Source organism: Neltuma alba, unplaced genomic scaffold, assembly GCF_004799145.2.
Source record: "Neltuma alba isolate B1F8T4 unplaced genomic scaffold, ASM479914v2 tig00010940_pilon, whole genome shotgun sequence".
Taxonomy (NCBI): Eukaryota; Viridiplantae; Streptophyta; class Magnoliopsida; order Fabales; family Fabaceae; genus Neltuma; species Neltuma alba.
The window spans coordinates 51,723-74,619 of NW_021635713.1; the positions used below are offsets into that span (position 1 = coordinate 51,723).

At 34.0% G+C, this 22,897-nt stretch overlaps 2 protein-coding genes across 2 annotated transcripts; both read right to left on the reverse strand.

The window, feature by feature from the left end:
* Positions 1–3,325: 3,325 nt before the first annotated feature.
* LOC114760154 (protein DETOXIFICATION 41-like) lies at positions 3,326–9,898 on the reverse strand. Its single transcript, XM_028949416.1, has 7 exons — positions 9,824–9,898; positions 7,700–8,256; positions 7,256–7,331; positions 6,584–6,833; positions 6,357–6,472; positions 5,305–5,429; positions 3,326–3,638 (listed from the first exon to the last, which is right to left on the reverse strand). The coding sequence occupies exons 2-7, from the start codon at positions 8,248–8,250 to the stop codon at positions 3,326–3,328; spliced, it is 1,431 nt and encodes a 476-aa protein (XP_028805249.1). The 5' UTR covers positions 8,251–8,256; positions 9,824–9,898.
* LOC114760155 (protein DETOXIFICATION 41-like) lies at positions 9,645–10,049 on the reverse strand. Its single transcript, XM_028949417.1, has one exon. It carries the CDS (start codon positions 10,047–10,049, stop codon positions 9,645–9,647), a length of 405 nt encoding a protein of 134 aa, XP_028805250.1.
* Positions 10,050–22,897: the final 12,848 nt, after the last annotated feature.

Genomic DNA, 22,897 nt, shown 5'->3' on the forward strand with positions numbered 1-22,897 from the left:
AAAACTTGTTTCCCTCTCAAAGAATGCTCACGGAGACACTCAATTGCAATACATCTCAATCATAAAATCTAACAACGCGCCAGATAAAATAATTTTAATAATGCAAAGGAAATATATATAAATTCAAATCCCAAGTAATACAACTCAAATTAAACTGCAAAAATCCAATTAACAGAAATTGTAACGCATAATCTCAGTCTCCAAATCAAATGAAATATTCCTAACACAGGAAAAATCTAATGAAGTCCAAGAGAAAATTAATTGGAAAACTAAATACTCCCCTAGTTGAAGCTCCAAGCTCAAGCTACTCCTCCATCTTCAAGAAGCACAAAGGAATTAGCCTCTCATAGCTCTAGAAGAATCCACAATATATTTGAAGCAATGAGAATTCATGGAGGCTACAGTGAAAGATGAATGTGAGGATTGGCCGTATAAAAATAAAAGAGGAAGCAGTTACGTCCTTGGCCGAAAGAAAGAGATGAGAGTTGGATGTGAGATCGGCGGTGTATGCGTGAGTGAATATATGAAGATTGGTGCTGTGCGTATGCGGCTATGAGAAGTGTATGTGGGTGTGGATATGGCCGAAAGGGAAAAGACAAAAACTGGTGGAAAAGGGATTTGGTGTGGCGGCGTACGAAGGTAGCGTGTGTGTGAGAGAATCTGAAGGCTTGTGAGGCGTCCCATATGAGTGTGTGTACGGTGATATATATAGGAATGGAACAGGGGGGGCTGTGATATCTGCGTGAAGGAGGAGATATAATATATATCCAAATCAAATCTCAAAGATAGGCATGTGGATAATTTCCGTGTCCTCTTTTTGAATCCATAAAAATATAGATAATATCATATCTGATGCCATCCAAGCTGTGTCTCCAATTTCCTTCTTTTTGCATTTTTTATTTCCTTCCTTTCAGCTTTCTATGATCTTTATTTCCTTATTTTTAAGGCCTGCAAAAGATAAAATGAGATGCTATCATAAAATCCAAAATCAATTATTTAAAAAGAGATAAAAATATGATAAGATCTTCTATTAAATCTCTAATTTCATGCAATTAATATTTGATTCAAAATATCTACAATCAATGCAATTTATCCCACTTTAATTGATAAATATCTCTAAAAAGATATCAAATAATATATTAAAATCAGCATTTATCAACTGGTCAAGCTGCAACTGGAATTGACGATCACCCTCCTCCATCTCTTGCCTAACCTCCTGTCGCAGCTCGTCTGAGGATGAGGAACCCGGCTGCTTTGCTCCTGCGCTCGCCTGAGAGCTCCCTGCAGTGTATGAAGGGCCAACGCAACCCGAGCAAGGCAACCTAGTTGGTGTGGGTCCAAGACCAAGCCCGCTAACTCGACCAAGGTGTTGCGCTCGGCCACAACCAGCAAAAAGTGAGGCGGTGGGATCCAAGACAGAGTCCTGAGACTCACGCAGCTCGGTATTGACCTGAGTCATCCGCGCTTATCAAAATTAATATAAAAATATTAATTAGTATGAAATAATATTTATACTGCGATATGATATTAATATTTAATTAATTACTTACCGCCATCTCTTCAACCTCATCCGACGCAGGCCAGTCTCGAGGTCTATACAGAATCGGCCACATCTCGCTATAGGTGGGCGTGTATCCCCGCTCTTGTCGCGTCTTTTCTCTCTGTAAATGAAATGAAAGAAATTATTAATTACAAATTAAATACATATACACATTTAACAAATTCTTTGCAAGTACTTACAATCTCGTCATAGGTGATAGCAAAGCTCTTGGATCTAACCCGATGATGTATTGTCTGCTACCTGACTCTCCTAGTATTTCTCTGGGAAAGAGCCTGAAACAAAATGTAAAAAAAAATAAATTAAATTAGTCAAATTGGACAAAAAATAAAAAAATTATAATTAATGCAATATTATCATACTATCTGCTCAGCGGACATCCTAAAATAAACATAACTCGACGAGTCTTGCTCCGGAACTCCACCGGGTATATCTACCAGTATCTTTTGCAGGGGCCTCGTCCCGTCACCTTTCTTCTCCCGCCATAGGTCAGCCCTCCTGTTCTTCCATGCTACCCCAAGTCTCTTGATCGTATCTGCCCTCAACTCCTCTCCTAGTATAAATTTACTTTGTAATTAAAAAAAAGAATTATATTCATTTCGCTAATATAAATAAAAATAAATTAAATAAATAAAAAATTATAATCAAACAATTAAGAATTTAAATAAAAAATATATATTCATTTAAATAATTTAAAAATATTATAAATAAAAAATAAATTACATCAATAACAAATCATAATCAAACAATTAAGTAATTTAAATAAAAATATATTTTCATTCAACTAATTTAAAATTATTATAAGTAATAAATTAATGAAATAAATGACAAATTATTATCAAACAATTAAGTAATTTAAATAAAAAATATATATTCATTTAACTAATTTCAAAATATTATAAATAAAAATAAATTACAGCAATAACAAGTCATAATCAAACAATAAAGTAATTTAAATAAAAAAATATTTTTATTCAACTAATTTAAAATTATTATAAGTAATAAATTAATGAAATAAATAACAAATTATAATCAAATAATTAAGTAATTTAAATAAAAAATATATATTCATTTAACTAATTTCAAAATATTATAAAATTTCAAAATATTATAAATAAAAATAAATTACATCAATAACAAATCATAATCAAACAATTAAGTAATTTAAATAAATATATATACATTCATTCAACTAATTAAAAATATTATAAGTAATAAATTAATTAAATAAATAAAAATTTAAATACAAACAATTAAGTGCTTTAAATAAAATATATATTCATTTAACTAATTTCAAAATAATATGAATAAAAATAAATTACATCAATAACAAATTATAATCAAACAATTAAGTAATTTAAATAAAAAATATATTCATTTACTTAAATTAAAAAATTGTGAATAATGATTTTATGTTACCTTCATCATTTCCCAACCTTGTTGCTTCTTCTCCAGAGTGATTTTCTTCCAATCCTTCACATAAATGGGGAACAGGGTCCACTGCCGACCAAGAAGACGCATATACTTATTATACAGCTGGCCACCTTTCTTGGTTGGTTGGCCTAGTTCATTCAACGGCACAACCACCCGTCCGGTCGTCGTCATAGACAGCTTTCTGGCTGTCAGCCTCTTATAGGACCTGTTCCCCTCAGAGTCTGCAAAATTTAATTAAGAAATTAATTATATATTAATTAATTAAAACAATTTCTATATAAATTAAATTGTTGTCAAATTTAAAAAAGTTGAATAAATACTTACCCTCAAATTCTATTTCATAACCGGTCTGGTGTCTAGAAGAAGGACGCTACTCAGTATGGGGATTCTTATTCCCCTGAACCTGCTCCTCCTCCTCCTCCTCCTCACTAGCATCACCATGGGGTTGTTCATCCCCTGAGAAATGAGCCTCCTCAGTCCGTTGGATATCATCATGTTCCATGAAGTGCGGATATCCTCCTCGTTCAGATCGTAGTAATGAATGCTCAGGAATAACTCACTAGCATCATGACTCCCACTACCACAATCCTTGCTGGGTCCTGCTCTCTTAGGATCAATCGGCTCCTTCCCTGCTCGACAACTCATCCTAATAATAGCAAATAGCAATTGTAATGAAAAGTATATTTTACAACTAACAATTATTAAAAATAAATAATTATATCAAATAATAATTATTTCTATTAACTCTAAATAATAATATCAAATAATATTAATTGAAAAACAGATATTCCTATATTTAAATTTGCTGTTAACTCATCAAAAAAAAAAACTACTTCTATTAACTCTATAAAAACTAGCCTACTATAAAAAAAATTTCTATTAACTCTAACTAAATTAAGCTAGTCTATCAAACTTAATATAAAAAATAAAATAAATAAATAAAACAAAAAATTATTTATAAATAAATTACTATTCTTACCTGAAAATATGGATATGCAACTGGATTAGATTTGGATCTGGATATACTTCGTGGAGAGAATTCGGTAGAGCTTCGCTTCAAAATTCACCAAAACAGTGAAAATGACGCGGTGGTGGGATATATATAGGCCGCGATTTTCAAGGAACCGCTAGAAAATTCTAGCGGTTTAAATAAATCACTAGAAATTTCTAGCTGTTACACTACGCCACCACCTGCATTCAGCCACGTGTCACAACTCCTCAGGAAAAATAAAAAATTTCTAGCAGTCTTAAGAGAAACCGTTAGAAAGTTGATTGCATTAGTAGCGGTTTAGTAACCGCTAGAGAATACAACGATGATTTGCATTCTCTAGCGGTTCCATCAGCAAAACCGCTAGAAATTAAACACTGGAAGTATGGCGCCAACTTCGTGCCAATACACGCGAACAATTGTGGTGGTCACTTTCTAGCAGTTTACTGCTAACTGCTAGAAAAGTCTGGGGCCCACTCGATTTTTGGTCAAAGCGCTACGAATTTCTTACGGCTTGTTTGAAAAATGCTAGAAATTTCTGAATTTGTAGCGGTTTTATTTAATCACTAGAAATGTACCACTGCTAATTCAACTTTTTTTTTGGTAGTGATTTTTGGAAGAAAGTCACATGATTCACAAAGAAGAGAAAGCTGCATTTATCATAAGGGAATCCATATTCAATGAATCTTGTCAAATTATTGACATAATCTACACAAAGAAAATAACTTGGCCCTTCTATTGATGAATTGAAAACAAAGTGTTAAACTTTTCAAAACTAAACAGACTTGTCATTTGAATTAATGTGAGAAGTCTCAAATTTGAAATTTAGTAATTTTAAGTTTCTTTTTGTGAAATTCTTATTAATTCTCAAAATCAAGCTACACACGCCAAATAATCAATCATCAAACCAATAAAACACACTTATTAATTACAATTTACAACCAATGAATCAGAAAAGGAAACAATTTAACAAACACAAATCAAATGGAAATCAAAGATATCCTGCAAATTGAACACAGCCACAGGCCATCCAACAGAAACACAAATTAACATACAGCTTTCCTAATAGCCATTAACTCTCTCACAAATGACGATCAATTAATCAATTGATTGTTTGATTTGAATACTAATTAAATATTAATCACCAATCAAGTCATTCAAAATCTTTTCATCTGCAGAATTTTGCAGACGAGCCGCAGCTTTTTCCACCTACAAAAAGGTAAAAATTCAATTAAAGCATGCCCATTTGTTCTGAATATATAATAAATCAAATAAGTCTATTTGGAAAAAAAAATTCTACAAAGTAATTATCTTAAAATTAAACAAATAAATAAATGGTATTAAAAATGTCAAGAGTATTACCTGAACCTCCCAGTCAGTAAACATTATGATCCCACCAACAATAATTGTCTGTAGAGCAACTCCAATAACCCAGCCCCAACAAAGACCCTAAATAATCATAAAAAATAATAAAATAAAACACACATATTATTCGTAATATAATTCACATAATCTCCAACAGTATAATTAGTATATAATTAATCACATAGAACTAGATACAATAATTAATATTTTTAATTATAGTTATCTCTTATTTGTGTGGCTGTACGGACTACACTGATAACCTTAAATTATATCAATTGAGTTACGATACCATCTTGCTTTAGATGAAGTTATCACTTATCATAACATATAAAATGTGCAGTACGGTTCAAATCCGTTTGCAAAATTCATCACAAATTTTTTGGGGGGAAAAAAGAGCACGTTCTATGCTAATCGCAATTTGAATCATCCAAATTAATTGTGAATGGTCCAGATTTAATTTAAGTCTTCTTAATGTTTTAATTAATTTTTTGTTTTAATATATATAATCTAAAATAAAGATAATTTTATAATTAACACTTCCTTAAAAAAATAAAATTATTATTGAAAATTTTGCATATTAAAAATTTAAATTTAAACCATCCATATCAAATTTTGGATAGTTTAGATTGCATCAAGCAAGGACTCCAAAAGAAATTTTTCACAAATCTAATCACAAAAGTTTTGCAACATTGATATGTTGCAAACTTCTCAACGTATCTTATTTCATATGATCATTCATTTTTGTAAATAGCAAATTCACTCAAAGTAATTAAATAATCGGACATGCTAAACAAGGATTCAAAGTTAATGTCATTTTATCCTCAATAAAAGAAAAAATATATAAAACCTAACTCGATCAACCCTTCCAAAATTTCTGATTAGACTAGGCACGGCATTAGTTTATCGGTTCACTTGTCTAACCAGCTTATTTAGATTAACTTTTAATATTATAGTAAATAGTATGATATATATATATATATAGTGAAATTATTAGAGTGTGATTAAACTTACAGCAAGTCCTAAAGAGGTTTTGAAGCCAAGAAAGTAGGCAAGAGCGAAGCTAATAGCATAAATAACCAAATTCATCCAACCCACTATGGCTTGTCGTCCACTTCCAATTGCTTGGCCTGACATTTATATATACCCACATTTAAAAGATATCTCATAATATATATATATAGATAATTAATCGAAGAAAAACAATTAACAATGATAAATAATTACGTGTATGTACTTACCAAAGAGGACAAAGTGATTGCCATTGATGAGAAAGTAAAGGGCAATAAGGGGAAACAAAGAGGAAGTGACTCGAATAACTTGGGAATCAGCGGAATAGAGTTTGACTAGGGCCACGCGAAACGCCAAAACAATCGCAGCTAAAATGAAGCATATCAGAAAGCCAATTCCATTACATACTGCGACTGACAATTTTGCCACTCTTGCATTTCCAGCCCCAAGTTCATTTCCAACTCTCACACTGCACTTATGCTACATTGGATGTTAAATTCAATAATAAAAAAAAAGTAATTTTCGAGACGGGCTTCAAGAAGTTATTACTTCCTCTTGTCTTAAATATAAGAGCCAATTAAAAGTTTCGTTAGTTCACAAACAATAGAAGTAGTTTCCAGGGGAAAAGATGATAAAAAGGAGGAGTATTTTAAAAAACCAATGCATTTTTTTAATAAATAACTAATTTAACTAATTTTTTTAATTTGTATAATATGATTGACCTGGCAGCAAGTAATAAGCCGGTGACAAAACTGGAGTGCAAGTTGACGTAGTTGAGACTGAAAGGAAATTAAGGAAAACAGACATGTCATTAGACATTAAAGGGATTAATTAAGGTTAGGGGTAAAGAAATTAAATTAAAAAAATGAAGAAATAAAAACAAAAAGAATATTATATGTTACCAAATGGAAAGAGAGTCCACTGCAATGGTAGAGTTCGGAAGCATCTCTGATAAAACATACACTGCAAGAGCAAACCCTACATCCAAACTACAATATTGTTTTCATTATAAGGAATATTTATCCAAAATACTACCTTCAATTCTTAATATAAAAGCTAGTTTGATATTCAATTTGGTTCAAGATATAAGACCTTCTATTTTGTCTCTCATATTTATCCATTTTTGAGGTAGTTTTTATAATAATTACATAGGTTAAAAGTTTCATTAGATAATAGTTTTAGCTAATACACATGATTAAGGGTATCTTAAGAAAGATAATACCTATTTATTATAAATAACTAATTTAACAAACTTTTTTAATTTATTCAAATTAGTTAACTAGTTCTTTTATTAAGTAGAAAGGTAGTACTTTGCATGAAGATAAGATTATTATTTGGAGACGTACCACATCATGGCAGCAGAAGAAACCACAAGCTTGAGATAAGTCCACAATCCTTTCAGCTTAAAAGCTTTAAGAGAAAAACCAGTCCAACTTTTTCTGCAAGAAGGGCTCCGAATAATATAAAGCCCTATGATAAACGCAAGCAGCCACCAAGAGAGACACAAAGTAAGAGCAGCACCCAGAAGACCAAACCCTAGAACAGAGACGACGAGCCATGTGAAAAGAAGATGAAAACAGAAAACTCCAAAAGCTACATAAGCCAGAAAGTTGACAATGTTCTGTGCAATGAGGAATCTCTGCATGGGATATACGAGAGCGTAGGCGTAGAGCATAGGGATTATTTCACGTCCAAAAGTTTGACCTATTTCAGCAATCTCGTCACTGTCATTTTTGCCCAAGAACTTAAGGATTGGACCAGAATACCAGAAGAAGAAAGTGAGCACTACGGCTGCTAATAACTGCATTATCATTGATCTTTGACAAATAATGCCCATAACTGCATGTTTATTCGCCCCATATGCTTGCCCACATAGAGTTTGAACTGCACTAGCCATTCCTACCTGCTCACACATATATTTTAGCTATACAGATTGTGTGTGTGTGTGTGTTTTCATAATAATATTTGGCATTAATCAAATAATAGGATAAATGATAGGCATCGATGAAATTACATACTCCATGTGATCCTTATTACAGGGCATTTTCTAGGAGCAATTTTTGGTTCCAAATATAAGTCACCAGTAAACCCACTAACTAGTTTTTGCTCATTTTACCCTTGTCATTAATTGAGGTTCAAAGTTGAAAAAATTAAATCACATCGTTCAAAGATGGCAAAGTTGGAAACATTTATCAATTTAGAACAATTTTAATGACTTAAATGTCATTTCTTGGCGATGTGAAAATTAGATGAAAATGTCCTAAATAATTAGGACTAGAGGGAGTACTCCTCTAGTCCTATTTATAAGTTATTTTTAACATATTTTATCAAAACTAATAAAATCCTTTAATCTCATTAACCTTGCTTTAAAGTTTAACAACTTTTTAATTTTGTCTCTATTTAATATATTTATTTTCCAAGAAAATAACAATCTATATGATAATAAATGAAGGGTAAAATAATACATACATTCAAGTTAAAAATTTAATAAAAAGTGACTTATACATAAGATTAAAAAAAAAAAAAGAACATTCTCTTTGTATCTTATACTATATCTAGTCCTTAATATAAGAGTTAGTTGATTAATTTAAGTAGATTAAAAAAATAGTTAAGTTTGTTATTTGTAATAAATAGGTGTTATATTTCCTAAAATATCCTTGCTAATCAAGTGTATGGACTAGAATTATTATTATTACAAGGATTATCTTGAAAAAAAAAAATATGAAAGACAAAGTAGATTGGAGTCTTATATTCAGAACCAAAATAAAAGTTAAATGAGATCTTATATTAAGGACCGGAAGTAGTATATTGGATTAGAGGAATATAAGAGACCATATAATGAGATGGATGGAATGGACCCCACATCACATGTCTAACTACCTTGTCACAGAAGCACACTACTGCTATTAGGTATACAGAACTAAGATGTTAGGTAAAGTGATGATAATTAAGTCCACTTTTGTGTTTCTATCCAAACTAATTGGAAGATGACGATAATGAAATATGACTACGGCCATATTGAATATTAGTGGTATGGTAAATAATTAAAGACTTTTGCTAATTTTAAACATATGAGCTAGATAACTAGTGGAAAAAATTTACAAAATTAGCTACATTAGTTGTTCATAAAAATATGTGAGGATTTTTCTAAATATTTCTTCTAATCATGTACATTGAAAACTATATTTCGTAATGGAAAATCCTGTGCAATAAACGGGAGGAGTTTAGGAAGAAAATCATAGTAAATTTAGGAAACAAAATTGATTGAAGTCTTATAAAACTTAGAACCGGCTAGATTGGAGAGAGTATATATGTCAGCAGAAAATTGATTTGGACTATAATACATACCATCACAGCGTAAGCAACACCTTGAAGTCCCAGACAAGCAAGAGATGCACCAGCAAGCTGGGAGTCACCCAAACGACCCACAAAAATGAGAGTCACAAATATCAACATGTAGTTGAACATACCACTAGTTATAGCAGGCCATGATAACTCCCAAATCAGCTTCGTCTCCCAACCAACAACCTTAATCCACCGTTTCACTGTCTGAATCTTCTTCTCTCTATCATCATCATTCTTCCTCAGAAACTCCTCAACTTCTGCAGAAGAATAACGTGGAATCCAACAAACCTCTGCATTATCGTCGTCCTCATTGTCCACCCTTAATGTCAATAATGGCTGATGAGAGTTCATCTTTAGTTCGCAGCTTCCTCTTATGCTGTCGGTTTTGAGGTTGTATTGTTTTTATTGTTTTAGAGTAGAATCAAACCAAATAAAAAGGCTAGGGTGGGTAACAACTGTGTCGGTGTTAACTAACGATCAAATGTACAAGAAAATACAGGCGTCTCTGTCACCTGTGGTTCAACATGTACGAAAGCCTATTCCTTTTACTTTTAAACTCGGCCTAATTGTACGGACACGATTAGCGGGTAATTAAACAAGTTACGAAAAGCTAAGTGACATGTGACGAAATATAAAATAATACTCTTTGAATTTCTTAATGTAGAAGCTAATTATAGAGTAGATTTTGATCGATCCTAAAATGTGAGGCTTATTTTTCATATTTATTAATTATTTTTTAAATCACTTTTACTAATATTCTCTCAATTATAATTAACTAGGAGAGGAAGGAAGGTTTAAAAAAGATGGTTAGGATATTTTAAAAAAAATATGTCACATTTATTTTAATTAATTAGCTCAATTAACTTTTTTAATCTAATCAAATTAGTTACATGAGACTTACATTAAATACTAGAAGAATCGTCGTACTAGCACCCCATTCTTTACCCTCCTAATAGTTACAATGCATATAATTAGAAAGAATTTTTTTTTTCACTCAAAAAAAGAACCGATATTTTAGGAAAATAGATAAATTTTTATAATAAATAACTAATTTTCTTAATATAAAAAATTACTTATGTAGTTGTGGTATTAAAAAAACAAAAATTCTTGAAGAGGAAAGAAGGTAGCTCGAGGGGGTTTGAATTCAATTTTCATTGATTTCCAGATTTTACCCTCTTTTTCGTGTTGTGAAAGGCTACAGTTTTCACTTTCCCAAACTCAATACACATTTCCAGGTCAAAATTAAATATTATTTTATCCACATCACTTCCATCAATGCAATTTCAGATCGGGATGTGAAGCGGCCAAGGGACAAAAAGTTTGTTTTATGTCTATGAATATATTTAAACTATCTGATTCTATCTATCTTCTATCTATCTATATATTCTATAAACGTCGTGAGTGCTTTGTGATTGGTCCACATAGATTTACAGGTGTTGGGCCACGTGGATTGTATTTTGTGGCTTGTGAATATTTATTTTTGCTTTTATCAGTTTTTTTGGGGAAGTTTAGGGGTCAGGTGTTTTGTTGTTTGTATTTAATTCCTGTGTGGGTCGTGGGGACTTGGAGAGGCAATATACAACGAACCCAGGAGGGAATATGAATCGATCACAAGCGAACGAATGAGAAATTCCGTGGATATAAATCTCTTCGGCTTGGCCTTCTTTCTTCTGAGTTTGGTTCGGTAAAAAAATCTACAATTTATTTTTCTTATAGGCATGATTAAGTAACAGCGAATGTTATCTGCACTAAAGTATTCCATAATGTAATTACGATTTGATATGAAAAGACTTGCTAGATGGGTATATCTATGCAATTTTTCTTCCAACTATTGTTGCTCACACTTTCTTTGATTCTTCCTTAAAATAAATTAGTCCAAGGTCATAAAAATCATAATTCAGCTGCTCCAAAAAATTATATCTTTCAAAAAGATTTAAAAGTAAAAGACTCCGTTATGGCGGATCCCGTGCATTTTACAGGATGATTCATGAGGAGGGAACAATAATGAGATGGGACATTGACATGTTAAAATGTTTTAATGTCCATATTTCATAAAGAAAAGTTTCGAAATGGAAAATATTATTTATATTATTTATAATTTATAAATTTCTGAAATAAAGTATTGAGGCAGAATTAAAAGAAAAGAGAATAGTTTTTTTTATCAGAGTTTCATATAAACTTTTAAAACATAACAACTATATTTATTGCACTCCTCCGTCTGATTCATAGGAGGTGCGTATGCTTAGATGTAAAATTTTAATCATCCAAACTTAAATGATATTGTTTTACAAATTTTTGGTTCTGTTTTGATTAAGGAAAATTTCATTGCTCCTCCATCTGAAAACTTCATTTGTTAATATCTGACCCTAAAGAAAAAATAAGATAAGCACGTGCGCCTTGCTTGGCTTTTTTTGATATCTCTGACGGCAGAAAAGACTTTTCATCTTGATGATAAAAAATCCAAAATTTTTTTATTTAATATTGTTCTTATCCTGTTTTTAAAATTTGGATTATTGAAATTTAAGTTTCAATTCAGACTATTTTGGATCAAAAATCAACTAATTTGCATATGTATACCAAAAAATAACAATTACTTGAAACCAAAAATTAGTTTCAGAAGATATCATATAATAAGGAGGAGAGAGGGAGAGAGTAGTTTATGGCTTTTTAATTAGATAATTCATTGATTGATTCATTGATCTGGCTAAATTAACTACTATTGATAATGTCCTGTTTGTGAAATTTGGATTATTAAAATTCACACTTCAATTCAAACTATTTAAACCAAAAATCAGCCAATTCTCACATATCAAAAAATGACAATTATTTAGGATAAAAAAATTATTTCTAAAAACGTCATATAACAAGAGGACTGGTGAGTGATTGATGACTTTTCTAAAAATAATTGATGACTTCTCTAAAAATAAATATATATTTCTTACATGTTTATTGTTTTTAACTTATTTTAATTAATTTTTTATTATGTGCAAATTAGTTATTTAGAGTTCATAATAAGAATAGGATGGAGTATGTACTCCTCAACTCTTCCCATTCCATCTTCCGATGTCATCAATGACTATTTTCCTTGCACTTATTTTACATTGAAATCTTAACCATCTCTAATTGTGCTCCTTAAAATATTATCTGTTCACAGTAGGTGTTTTGTGTGTTGGTTACATTTCCCAATTTAAATTTGTGTTGCGTTGTTCGGTGAGACATAACCTTCTAAATTCTTCTGTTTGTTGTTTAAATTTCAGTGTGTTTGTATTCTTGTGGCACCTATGTGAGAAATTGTAAGGAGGGGGTATTTTGCTAATTAGGATATTAATTTGACTAAATGCATGGTAAAACTTAATACTCCCTGTCATCCTTATTATAGGGCATTACAACTAATTCTCCAATACTAAAAAGTGACAGTTATTTTAGACTAAAAATTACTTTTAGAAAATGCTCTATAATAAGAAACAGAAAGAATAGTTCATGACTTAATCAATTCATTAATTGATTGATCAATTAGTATGAAAAAATTAACTACTATTGTTCCTAGCAAAAATAGAGAGAAATTAATTATTGGTGTTACCCTGTATTTGGAATTTAGATTATTGAAATTTAAATTTTAACCGGGATAATAATTCAACATGTTTCACGCAAGACAAACTTTGAATTGCATTAACTTTATCTTAAAATATAACAATTTCTTAATTTTACCCCTATTATATGTACATTTTAAAAAAACCTATGCTGAAATAAATGCAAAACAATATATATAGTATGTTCATATTAAAAATTTAATGATATGACTTATAAATATGACAAAGAAAATATTTTATTTTTGCCTTATAATTAGATCCAAAGGAGCACCATAGAGTGGTTGGCTGAGGGTATGCCAAATGACAAGTTGACTGTGAGAAATGATAAGTTCACTTTAGCGAATAACAACTCCAGTAAACCAAATCACAACTTGGCTTAGGAGCATTTTAGACATTTCATCAAAATTTCATATTTGCAATATGAGACCGGGTCTTTATTTGCCATTTTTCAAATTGAGGGTCCTAAATCATAATTTTACATATTGGGAGTTTTTATTTGCCATTTTTTCTAAGTATAAACCAGCCCTGACGGAAAGGGCATGGAAAACTTGGTTTCAATTATGGTAGGGTGTGGAATTTGATATTGAAAAGAAAGTTGGAAGGTAATATTCGTATACTTATGTCAATGTGATCGTGTTAATAATAATATATATTTTTATATTTTATACGTTCTATATAATTTACTTTTAGGATTATTATGTAAGAAAGCTATATCTTAAGGTTAAAATATACCAATAGGTGATACTTTAAATAAATCAAATAGTAATAAGTGATATTTTTTAGGGGGACATTGGTGAAAGTTTCCATAGGATTCAAGAACTTTATAGTTTCTTTACCCTTAGAGGAAAAAAACTTCAAAATCTATAACATAGACTATAGTAACAGGCATATACTCTCTCCAGTGCATAATATAAGTCTGCATAATATAAGTCGTTCTTGGTTTGATTCAAAATATAAATCACTTTGAGAATAATAACTACCTTTTCTTGGTTCTAATCAAATTGACACATGTTATGAATTGAAAGAGAGATGTGTTTTTATAATTCATGTGTTTATTACATAATGGTGACAATATAGTTTTTCCAAGAGATAATTATCTCAGTAATTGACGATGTTATATATCAACATCACATATGATTATTGTACTAAATTTATTACATATGTATTATCATATTGTCATTTATATTTCAAGATCTGTCAATCCTAAACCCTGAACATAACTAGTATGGTTTTTTATACTATTGGTAATGAAGACAATAAATATCAATATACCTATTTTGAATTGACACAAAGATTTACAATTATAATTTCTGATAAGTATTTTAACAATTTTGCATGTTTGGCGTATTTTAACAAAAATGGTTAATGTGTGTTCTTAAATTCAAATTTTAGTGATTGAACTATTATTAGTTCACCCGTGCGCTTTCTGTTGTGAAATGCGAAAAATACCCTTTACAAAGTTTTAAATTGTTTGAACTTGCCTACAATAACTGCTTATAAATACGTTCATACAAATCGAGATAAAATTCTTCTCATATGCTCAATTTGTATTTATAAATCACGATTGAAAATCTATTTTTAAAGTATCATATGGTCATTTCAAACATTTCATATCGCTCATGCGCTACAGTCTATACACTCAAATTTAGTAAATTTGAAACCAAAGACACACTAAATCTTGTATTCCCGTTATGTAAATGAGACATAAGAGTATGAGACCACGTATACTTTTCATATTTATCTTTCTAGCTGTTTCACTACTTCTAAATTTTGGATTTTGGGTCCATCTTTAATTAATTTGATTCTCGAGTTATTTTAATTATGATTTTCTGAGTTATTTTAGCTATTTTAATTTGACATTGTAAGGAAAAAAAAATGTTAATGGATCGAAAATATACCGGTCGGATCTCGGGTCGGGTCAGTCGGATCTTCTTAGCTCACGCTTAAGCTAGACTATAAAAGTCTAAGCTTTTAAGTGCACAGCAGAGCACCTCTTTTGCAAGAAAGAAAATAAGAGAGAGAGAGAGATATAGTAGGAAAGCTCTACTACTGGAGTGATTTAAACTGATGGGGGGAAGCCTCTATTTATAGCTTTTGTAAGGGATATTTTGGGTAGCATAAAAATATCCACTGAGCCCATCAGATAAAATCTGAGATAAGATATAATATATCCTTATCTCATAATATCATGATATTTGAATTTAAATCCAGAATCAATCACAATTAATTCTAAATATATATACTTACTATATATTTAATCTTCACAATATAAATTAATTAGATTTATATCGTAACCGATTGGATATGATTCAGGGTATTTGACCAAGTCAAACATATCACAATATTGCTTGGATATTTGACTGATATATTCTCTTTATACCCGGTCAAATAATCCAACCCATCAAGTGCGGATCCAAGCCCAAAAATCCAACTTCTCCCACTCGCACTTGATGGGCTGCCCATCGTGCGATAGCTAAATCTTTCATTGCTTCATACTAGGTGTCTGCCGTGACCGCGTGGGCATGACGTCATCGATTCGGGCGCCTGTGCACTAGGAATCCTTCATGCAGGACCAGCACACAAGAACACCCTTGGTGTACCTGCAAATTGTATGCTTGTTGCCTCGAATGCCCTAGTTTTATCCATACACTTTACTTGTGGCATATCTAATCCCTCTCGAGTTATTTTGTTTACTTAGATTGCCTTCTCATACGTATGGTATCCACACTTGCTTAGTTGTTCTGTTCAACCTGCAAGGGACATGTCACAGACACCAATGTATATGTGTATTTCAGGATAAATCTTCCTTCTGACTATTCATCATTTAGATTTGGCATAGTCGCTTTCTCAGTCTTGACCCGTTAGATCGCATCATTCTTGACCATGGGGTTTAGGCTAGAGTAGCTGCCATTAAACCAAAACCTTGTGATGTTGTCTAAGTCTTAAGGGCATTATGAAAGGTTTATTTTCTTTCTGGGACTCACACCGTAATGGATCAGGGATCTTCCATCTATGTCCCTTGTTGCGGATTTGAGTGAGCTCATGCAGTATGAATTGCATGCTACGGTGCTCAATCCACCAAGTGGAGTATGTCGCTTTTGGTTTTAATAGCACCGTACAGACTTAAGTTCCAAATGCACTCCAACATTTGAACCAGGAGCTCTTTCATCACAACTATATATGACGTCTTACTAGTGAAGAGTTCCTTGTCTGGCTACAGGTCTCATGGATGACACATTATCCATGATTCGGCCCAAACTTTTATGGGTCTCATCTCAGTCTAGCTGAGGTGACATTTGTGCAGTGATTCTTCTCTACCATCTCATGGTGATCATCTGCTGTCAAACCTTTCTACATCCCATGAGAACATAGCGAGACGGTTGCTCGTGTGAGTGAGCCAACCTTGTGACCTGTACGACATATTTGTATTACATACCTTGTGCCTATGCATGTATAAACACACAAATGTATATACAAGAAAAATTTCTTTGAACTGGATAAAATGCATTAGATTACTAAGTAAGAGGAAAAGGTTCAGTACAACATGCCTTGTGCCTGCGTATTTGAACAAAAAAAAGGATCAAAAAGAAAAAGGAGTTCAATACATCATGCTCTACGCATGCCCAAGGCCTTTACGTGCTTAACGAAAGGATCTCTAGCTATAGGCTTGGTTAGGGGATCTGCCAACATCTTATGAGTGGACAAGTATTGAACTGTCACTTGTTTCTTAGCGATCATATCCCTTACAAAGTGATATTTTATGTCTATATGCTTAGTACGATTGTGGTACTTAGGGTCCTTTGCATAGGCTATCGCTGCTTGACTATCGCAGTGAATCAGAGTTGGTCCCTCACTCCCACCATGGATTCCCAATCGTACTAAGAATCTTTTGAGCCACACAGCTTCTTGGACAGCTGCAGAACAAGTTACATATTCTGCTTCCATGGATGAAAGAGACACACACATTTGTTTCTTGCTGCTCCAGGAGATTGCTCCTTTATTAGTAGGAAAGCATAGCCTGACGTCGAGTATCGCTCGTCCAGGTCTCCTGCCCAATCAGCATCGGAATAACCCTCCGCGCGAAGGCCATTTCCTTGATAGCATAGCTCATAGTCCATGGTTCCTTTTAGATATCTCATAATCCTCTTTACAGCTTCCCAGTGTTTGACTCCTGGATTGGATTGGAATCGACTCACAAGTCTGACTGCGAAGCATATATCTGGCCTGGTACACAACATGGCATACATTAGGCTGCCAACGGCACTTGAGTATGGGACTCTCTTCATGCGCTCTATATCACATTGTTTTGTAGGGCGCATTTCCTCACTTAGGTTATGTCCCTTAACCACAGGAGTATCCATAGGCTTGCAGTCTCTTATATTAAAAAGCTCAAGAATCTTTGCTATGTATGCCTTTTTTGACAATGACAGCAATTTTCTAGAACGATCTCTTCTTATCTTAACACCTAAGATATACTCTGCTTCGCCCATGTCTTTCATCTCGAAGTTCAAGGATAACCACTCTTTGATCATCTTTATGAGTTTCAGATTGGTACCAGCTAGTAGTATGTCGTCAACATAGAGGGATAGAATGACAAAGTTGTCTCCAAACTGCTTGATATAAACGCAGTGATCTTCCTCGATCATTTCAAAGTCATAGGAGCTTATAGCTTTGTGGAACCTTAAGTACCACTGCCTAGATGATTGCTTGAGTCCATAAATGGATCTTAAGAGTTTACAAACCTTTTGTTCGTTCCCTTTCTGTATGAAGCCCTCAGGCTGTTCCATATAGATTTCCTCATCTAGTTCTCCATTCAAGAAAGCGGTTTTTACATCCATCTGATGTAACTCTAAGTCTAAACTTGCTACTAAAGCCAGTATCAGTCGTATCGACTTGAAATGTACAACGGGTAAGAAGGTGTCTGCGTAATCCACTCCTTCCCGTTGTGTATACCCTTTGGCAACTAACCTTGCTTTGGTTTATCAATTGATCCATCAGCCTTACGTTTGTACTTGAGAACCCACTTGCTCCCAATTGCCTTTCGGCCAGGTGGTAGATCAACTAATTCCCATACTTGGTTGGATTCCATGGAATCCATTTCCTCTTGTAAGGCCTTCTGCCATTTTTCCTTAGCAGGTCCTGTTAGTGCTTCTTTAACACTTACGGGGTCTCCTTCATCGTTTTCTGGACTAACGATGAAGGTTGTTCCTTCAATTGAGAAGCGTCTCTTAGGAGTTTTGTCTCTGTTACTTCTCCTAAGTGGGGTTGTTGTAGGACTTACTTCCTGTGACTGGTTAAACCTTGTTGTGAAAATAGTTCAACCCTCCCACTCGGATCAGTAGACTGAGGAACACTTTGTTGTACCTCATTGCCATCATCCTCATAAAGACGGCTTGTTCGATCAATACTCCCTCTGCTAGGATATTCGGTTTCTATGAATGTTGCATCCCTTGACTCTATCTCAGTCACTGAGCCGTCATCATTTTCACCAATGAAGACATACCCCTTAGAGTTCTCAGAGTATCTTATGAAGATACACTTTTTGCCCCTCGGTTCTAGCTTGTCATATTTATGGGAAGAATCACGAATATAGGCTGCTGACCCCCATGGTCTTAGGATGCTTAGATCCGGTTTGCGGTTTGTCCATGATTCATAAGGGGTTGTGGTGACTGATTTAGAAGGCACTTGGTTAAGTATGAATGTGGCAGTTAAAAGAGCATCTCCCCAATATGAGGTTGGAAGCTTAGCTTGTGCCATCATTGATCTAACCATATCCAGGAGAGTCCTGTTTCTCCTTTCAGCAACTCCGTTTTGTTGAGGAGTGCCAGGGATTGTTAGTTGCCTAACAATACCCCTTTCTTCACAGAGCTCCTTGAACTGATCAGATAGGTATTCTCGACCTCAGTTAGTTCTTAAAGCTTTGATTCTTGAAATTAGCTGATTTTTCACTAAATTGAGATATTTTCTAAAGCATTCTAATGCCTTAGATTTATGGGAAATTAGGTAAGTATAGCCATATCGGGAAGAATCATCGATGAAGGTAATAAAATACCATGCTCCGTGACGTGCCCTAACACTCATTGGTCCGCAAATATCAGAGTGTACCAATTCAAGAGGATGGTTAGCCCTGGTTGCCTTTCCGAAAGGCTTCCTTGTGCTCTTGCCGGCAAGGCAATGTTCACACAGAGACATTTCCTTTTTGGACACGTTTCCTAGCAAACCCTCTTTTGCCAGTTTGGTCAGGCGTTCTTGACCAATATGTCCTAATCTAGCGTGCCATATATCGTAATTGACATCGGAAGAAAGTGCATAGCAAGAACTAGAAAAATTATCATTGAAATTTTCTAAAACAAAGAAACCATCCAAAACATAACCAGAAACTGAAAAGTTGGTCCCATACAAAATGTCTACTGTGAAATCATGAAAAAAGACATTGAAATGAAATTTAACTAAGGAAATAATAGACACAAGATTTCGTTGGATTTCCGGAGCGTAGAGAACATTTTGAAGGACTAGGGTCTTTCCTCCATGCAGGGTCAGCTCACAAGTACTGATCCCTTTGACTTCTACTCTCGTGTTGTTCCCAACATAAAGCCATCTGCTTCTTGCTGGTAACCGACGAAATTTTGTGAAGTTCCCACGATCCTTGCAATAAACGTAGTGCTAGAAACATAAGAGAAATGTATTGAATCTGAATCTAATACCTTTTTCTACTTAGGGCAGTCCTTGGCATAATGCCCCTTTTGTTGGCAAGCATAGCATTTTATGGTTGCTGTGTTCCGCTTCTTTGCAGGTTTCTTGCCTTTCTTGAAGGAACTCTTTCCCTTCTTTACTTTAGGGCCGCCTTTCTTATTTTGAGAGCCTTTACTTCTCTTGGACTGGTTTTGGGAGGCTGCTCCTCCCTTTCCTTCAGTTAAATATGCTTTACTGATAGGTTTCACAGTTTCTATTCGATCATCCTCTAGCTGGAGGTGGCGAGCTACATCAGCAAAGGTTTTTATACTCTCGTTATGAGTAATTGTGTGCTTCATGGTATCCCAACTTGCTGGGAGAGATCTCATGACAGCTTGAATCTGTTGCTTATCAGATAAGGCGCCTCCGGCTTCCTTAAGCTCCCTGACTAAGTTCTGCATTGCCCTTAGGTGATGCCTTATGGGAGTGTTAGGACCCAGCTTGAAATTATCAAGTTTGACGGTGAGTCTCCTAAGCCTCGCAGCAGAGGTACCGTCAAATTTGGATTTCAGCGCTGCCCACATGGCAGAGGCGGAAGGGTGTGTTTCGAATTGCACCAACACATCGTCAGTCATGGCACTTAGCATAGTAATTCTGGCGATAGTGTCCCTTCTTTTCCAGGCCGCGTAGCCGTCCTGGTCCCTTCGCGATGCATTCGCCTCAGGCTCTGGAAGAAAAGTAGTCAACACATCAGTGACTTCTTGTTCTTCGAGGACATATGATATCTTACGACGCCACATGCTGTAATTGTCTCCGTTCAGCTTGTCACCTCCTACGAGGTCAGCTATAATGGACTTGATTCCTCTTTGAGACATCGTGCTATTATATAGACAACAATGCATTTTAGTACGGTATGCAACATACACATTATTCAAGTAGGTCATAGGTCGTCCGGGTAAGAGTCTCACCATTTTCATGATCAGGAGACAACTAGGTTGGCTCCCATCCCATTACTCCTGGTTAGTCTCTTACCTTTCTTATCTTTGACTTTCCTTGAATATATCCCCAATTTGAGTTTTCCTCATGAAAACTTCCACTCAAATAAAGCATTTTAAAATAAAAAAAACTTTATTTATTGAAGCATAAATGTTTACAAAATTTGGATAATCCCAAAAATGAAGTCTCAAGAGTAAACATTAAATGAAAAGGGGAAAAATAAATGTGAACAAAAACTCATTCGTTCATGATATATTTTATCATGGGTTCTCTCAAACTCTCTTTAACATCTTTCCAGCATCTACAGAGACTTTGTTTAAAAAATGCTTCACTAAATATGTGTCCCCTCCTTGCCAGTTCCTCTCTGTATTGGATTGCAATGTTTGAGAAAAAGAGTGCGTCTTGCTCATTGACAATTTGTTTAGCATAATAACTCAATTTTGAAAATAGACACTTTTGATGCTTGTATTCATCAGCATGCTTTTCTGCTATTTGTTCTATTAAATTTATGTCCTTGGGTCTGCAGACTTCTTCCTCTTGTTGGTCAGGAAGACATTTCCTTTCACCACTGCTCCCCTCAGGTACATTAGAGTTTACTTGTGATTGAGGCGCTTTTCTTTTATTTGTACTTTCGACAGCATAATAATTTGAAGATTTTGGAGCATCAGAAAGAGGAGAATAAGTTGGATATTTTCCAAAAGAGTGGTTAGAATTTGAGTTTGAGTTGGCCATTTCCTAAACCCAAAAAGAAGAAGTTAAGAAAAATAAAAATAAATATTCAAAAATATTTATTTGCTATTTTTCGTACCCAAAAAGTCATAAAAAAATAGGCACATAATATATCAATTTATAGCTCATGATTTCAGAAATATTTCAGGTCAAACAGGGCTCAAAAATATCCCCTCACGCTCCCTCACGCGCCCCAATAAACATTCAAATTTTGTTATTCTTTTTTAATAAAGGGTATGTTCGCCCACTCTCGGGACCGGCGCGTGTGCCTCTCGCCGTTACCTGACCTATTCCATCTAATTCCTCACGTCTTAAGGAGTCTATATATGTGCTTTTTATGACAAAAGGATCCCTAGGTGGACCCCACGCGTCCACAAGGCGCGTCCGAAAAAAATCTTTTTTTTTTTAATTCAAAAAAAATTATTTTTTTTATTTTTTTTGGGGTCAGGTCGATCTACCGACGCCGTTTTGGGCTGGTCAGGTCGTCCCTAACCTCCAGCCGAGTCGCCCCAGATCCAGCCGGAGCTTCGGCGGGTCCGTCGCGACCAGTCATTTTCGAACAGTGATTTCTTCCTCCTCCGAGCTCCGTTTTATGCATTTTAGGTGTCTATGAACTCATATTTTCGTGCTCTACAACTCTATGGGTTCATTTTCTTTAAAAAACATCATTTTTAAAGATTCAAAAAACTGGTTCGTACGGCCGACGTTAGAGCTTTTGAAAAAGAAGATTTCGATCACGTTTTTGAACCTTATGGAATAACAGGTAATGTTTTCGAACTTCACTTATATATACAGAGTGTGTATTTGAGTTTAAAACACAAGCATATTGAGTTCGAATTGAATACAGCATAATCATGATGCAGCGGAAAAAAAATGAGCGTGAATAATATATGCACACATATATTGAGAGCCTCAAGAACATCTCGGCTCTGATGCCAATGTAAGGAAAAAAAAAAAGTTAATGGATCGAAAACATACCGGTCGGATCTCGGGTCGGGTCGGTCGGATCTTCTTAACTCACGCTTAAGCTAGACTATAAAAGTCTAAGCTTTTAAGTGCACAGCAGAGCACCTCTTTTGCAAGAAAGAAAATAAGGGAGAGAGAGAGAGATATATATATAGTAGGAAAGCTCTACTACTGGAGTGATTTAAACTGATGGGGGGAAGCCTCTATTTATAGCTTTTGTCAAGGATATTTTGGGTAGCATAAAAA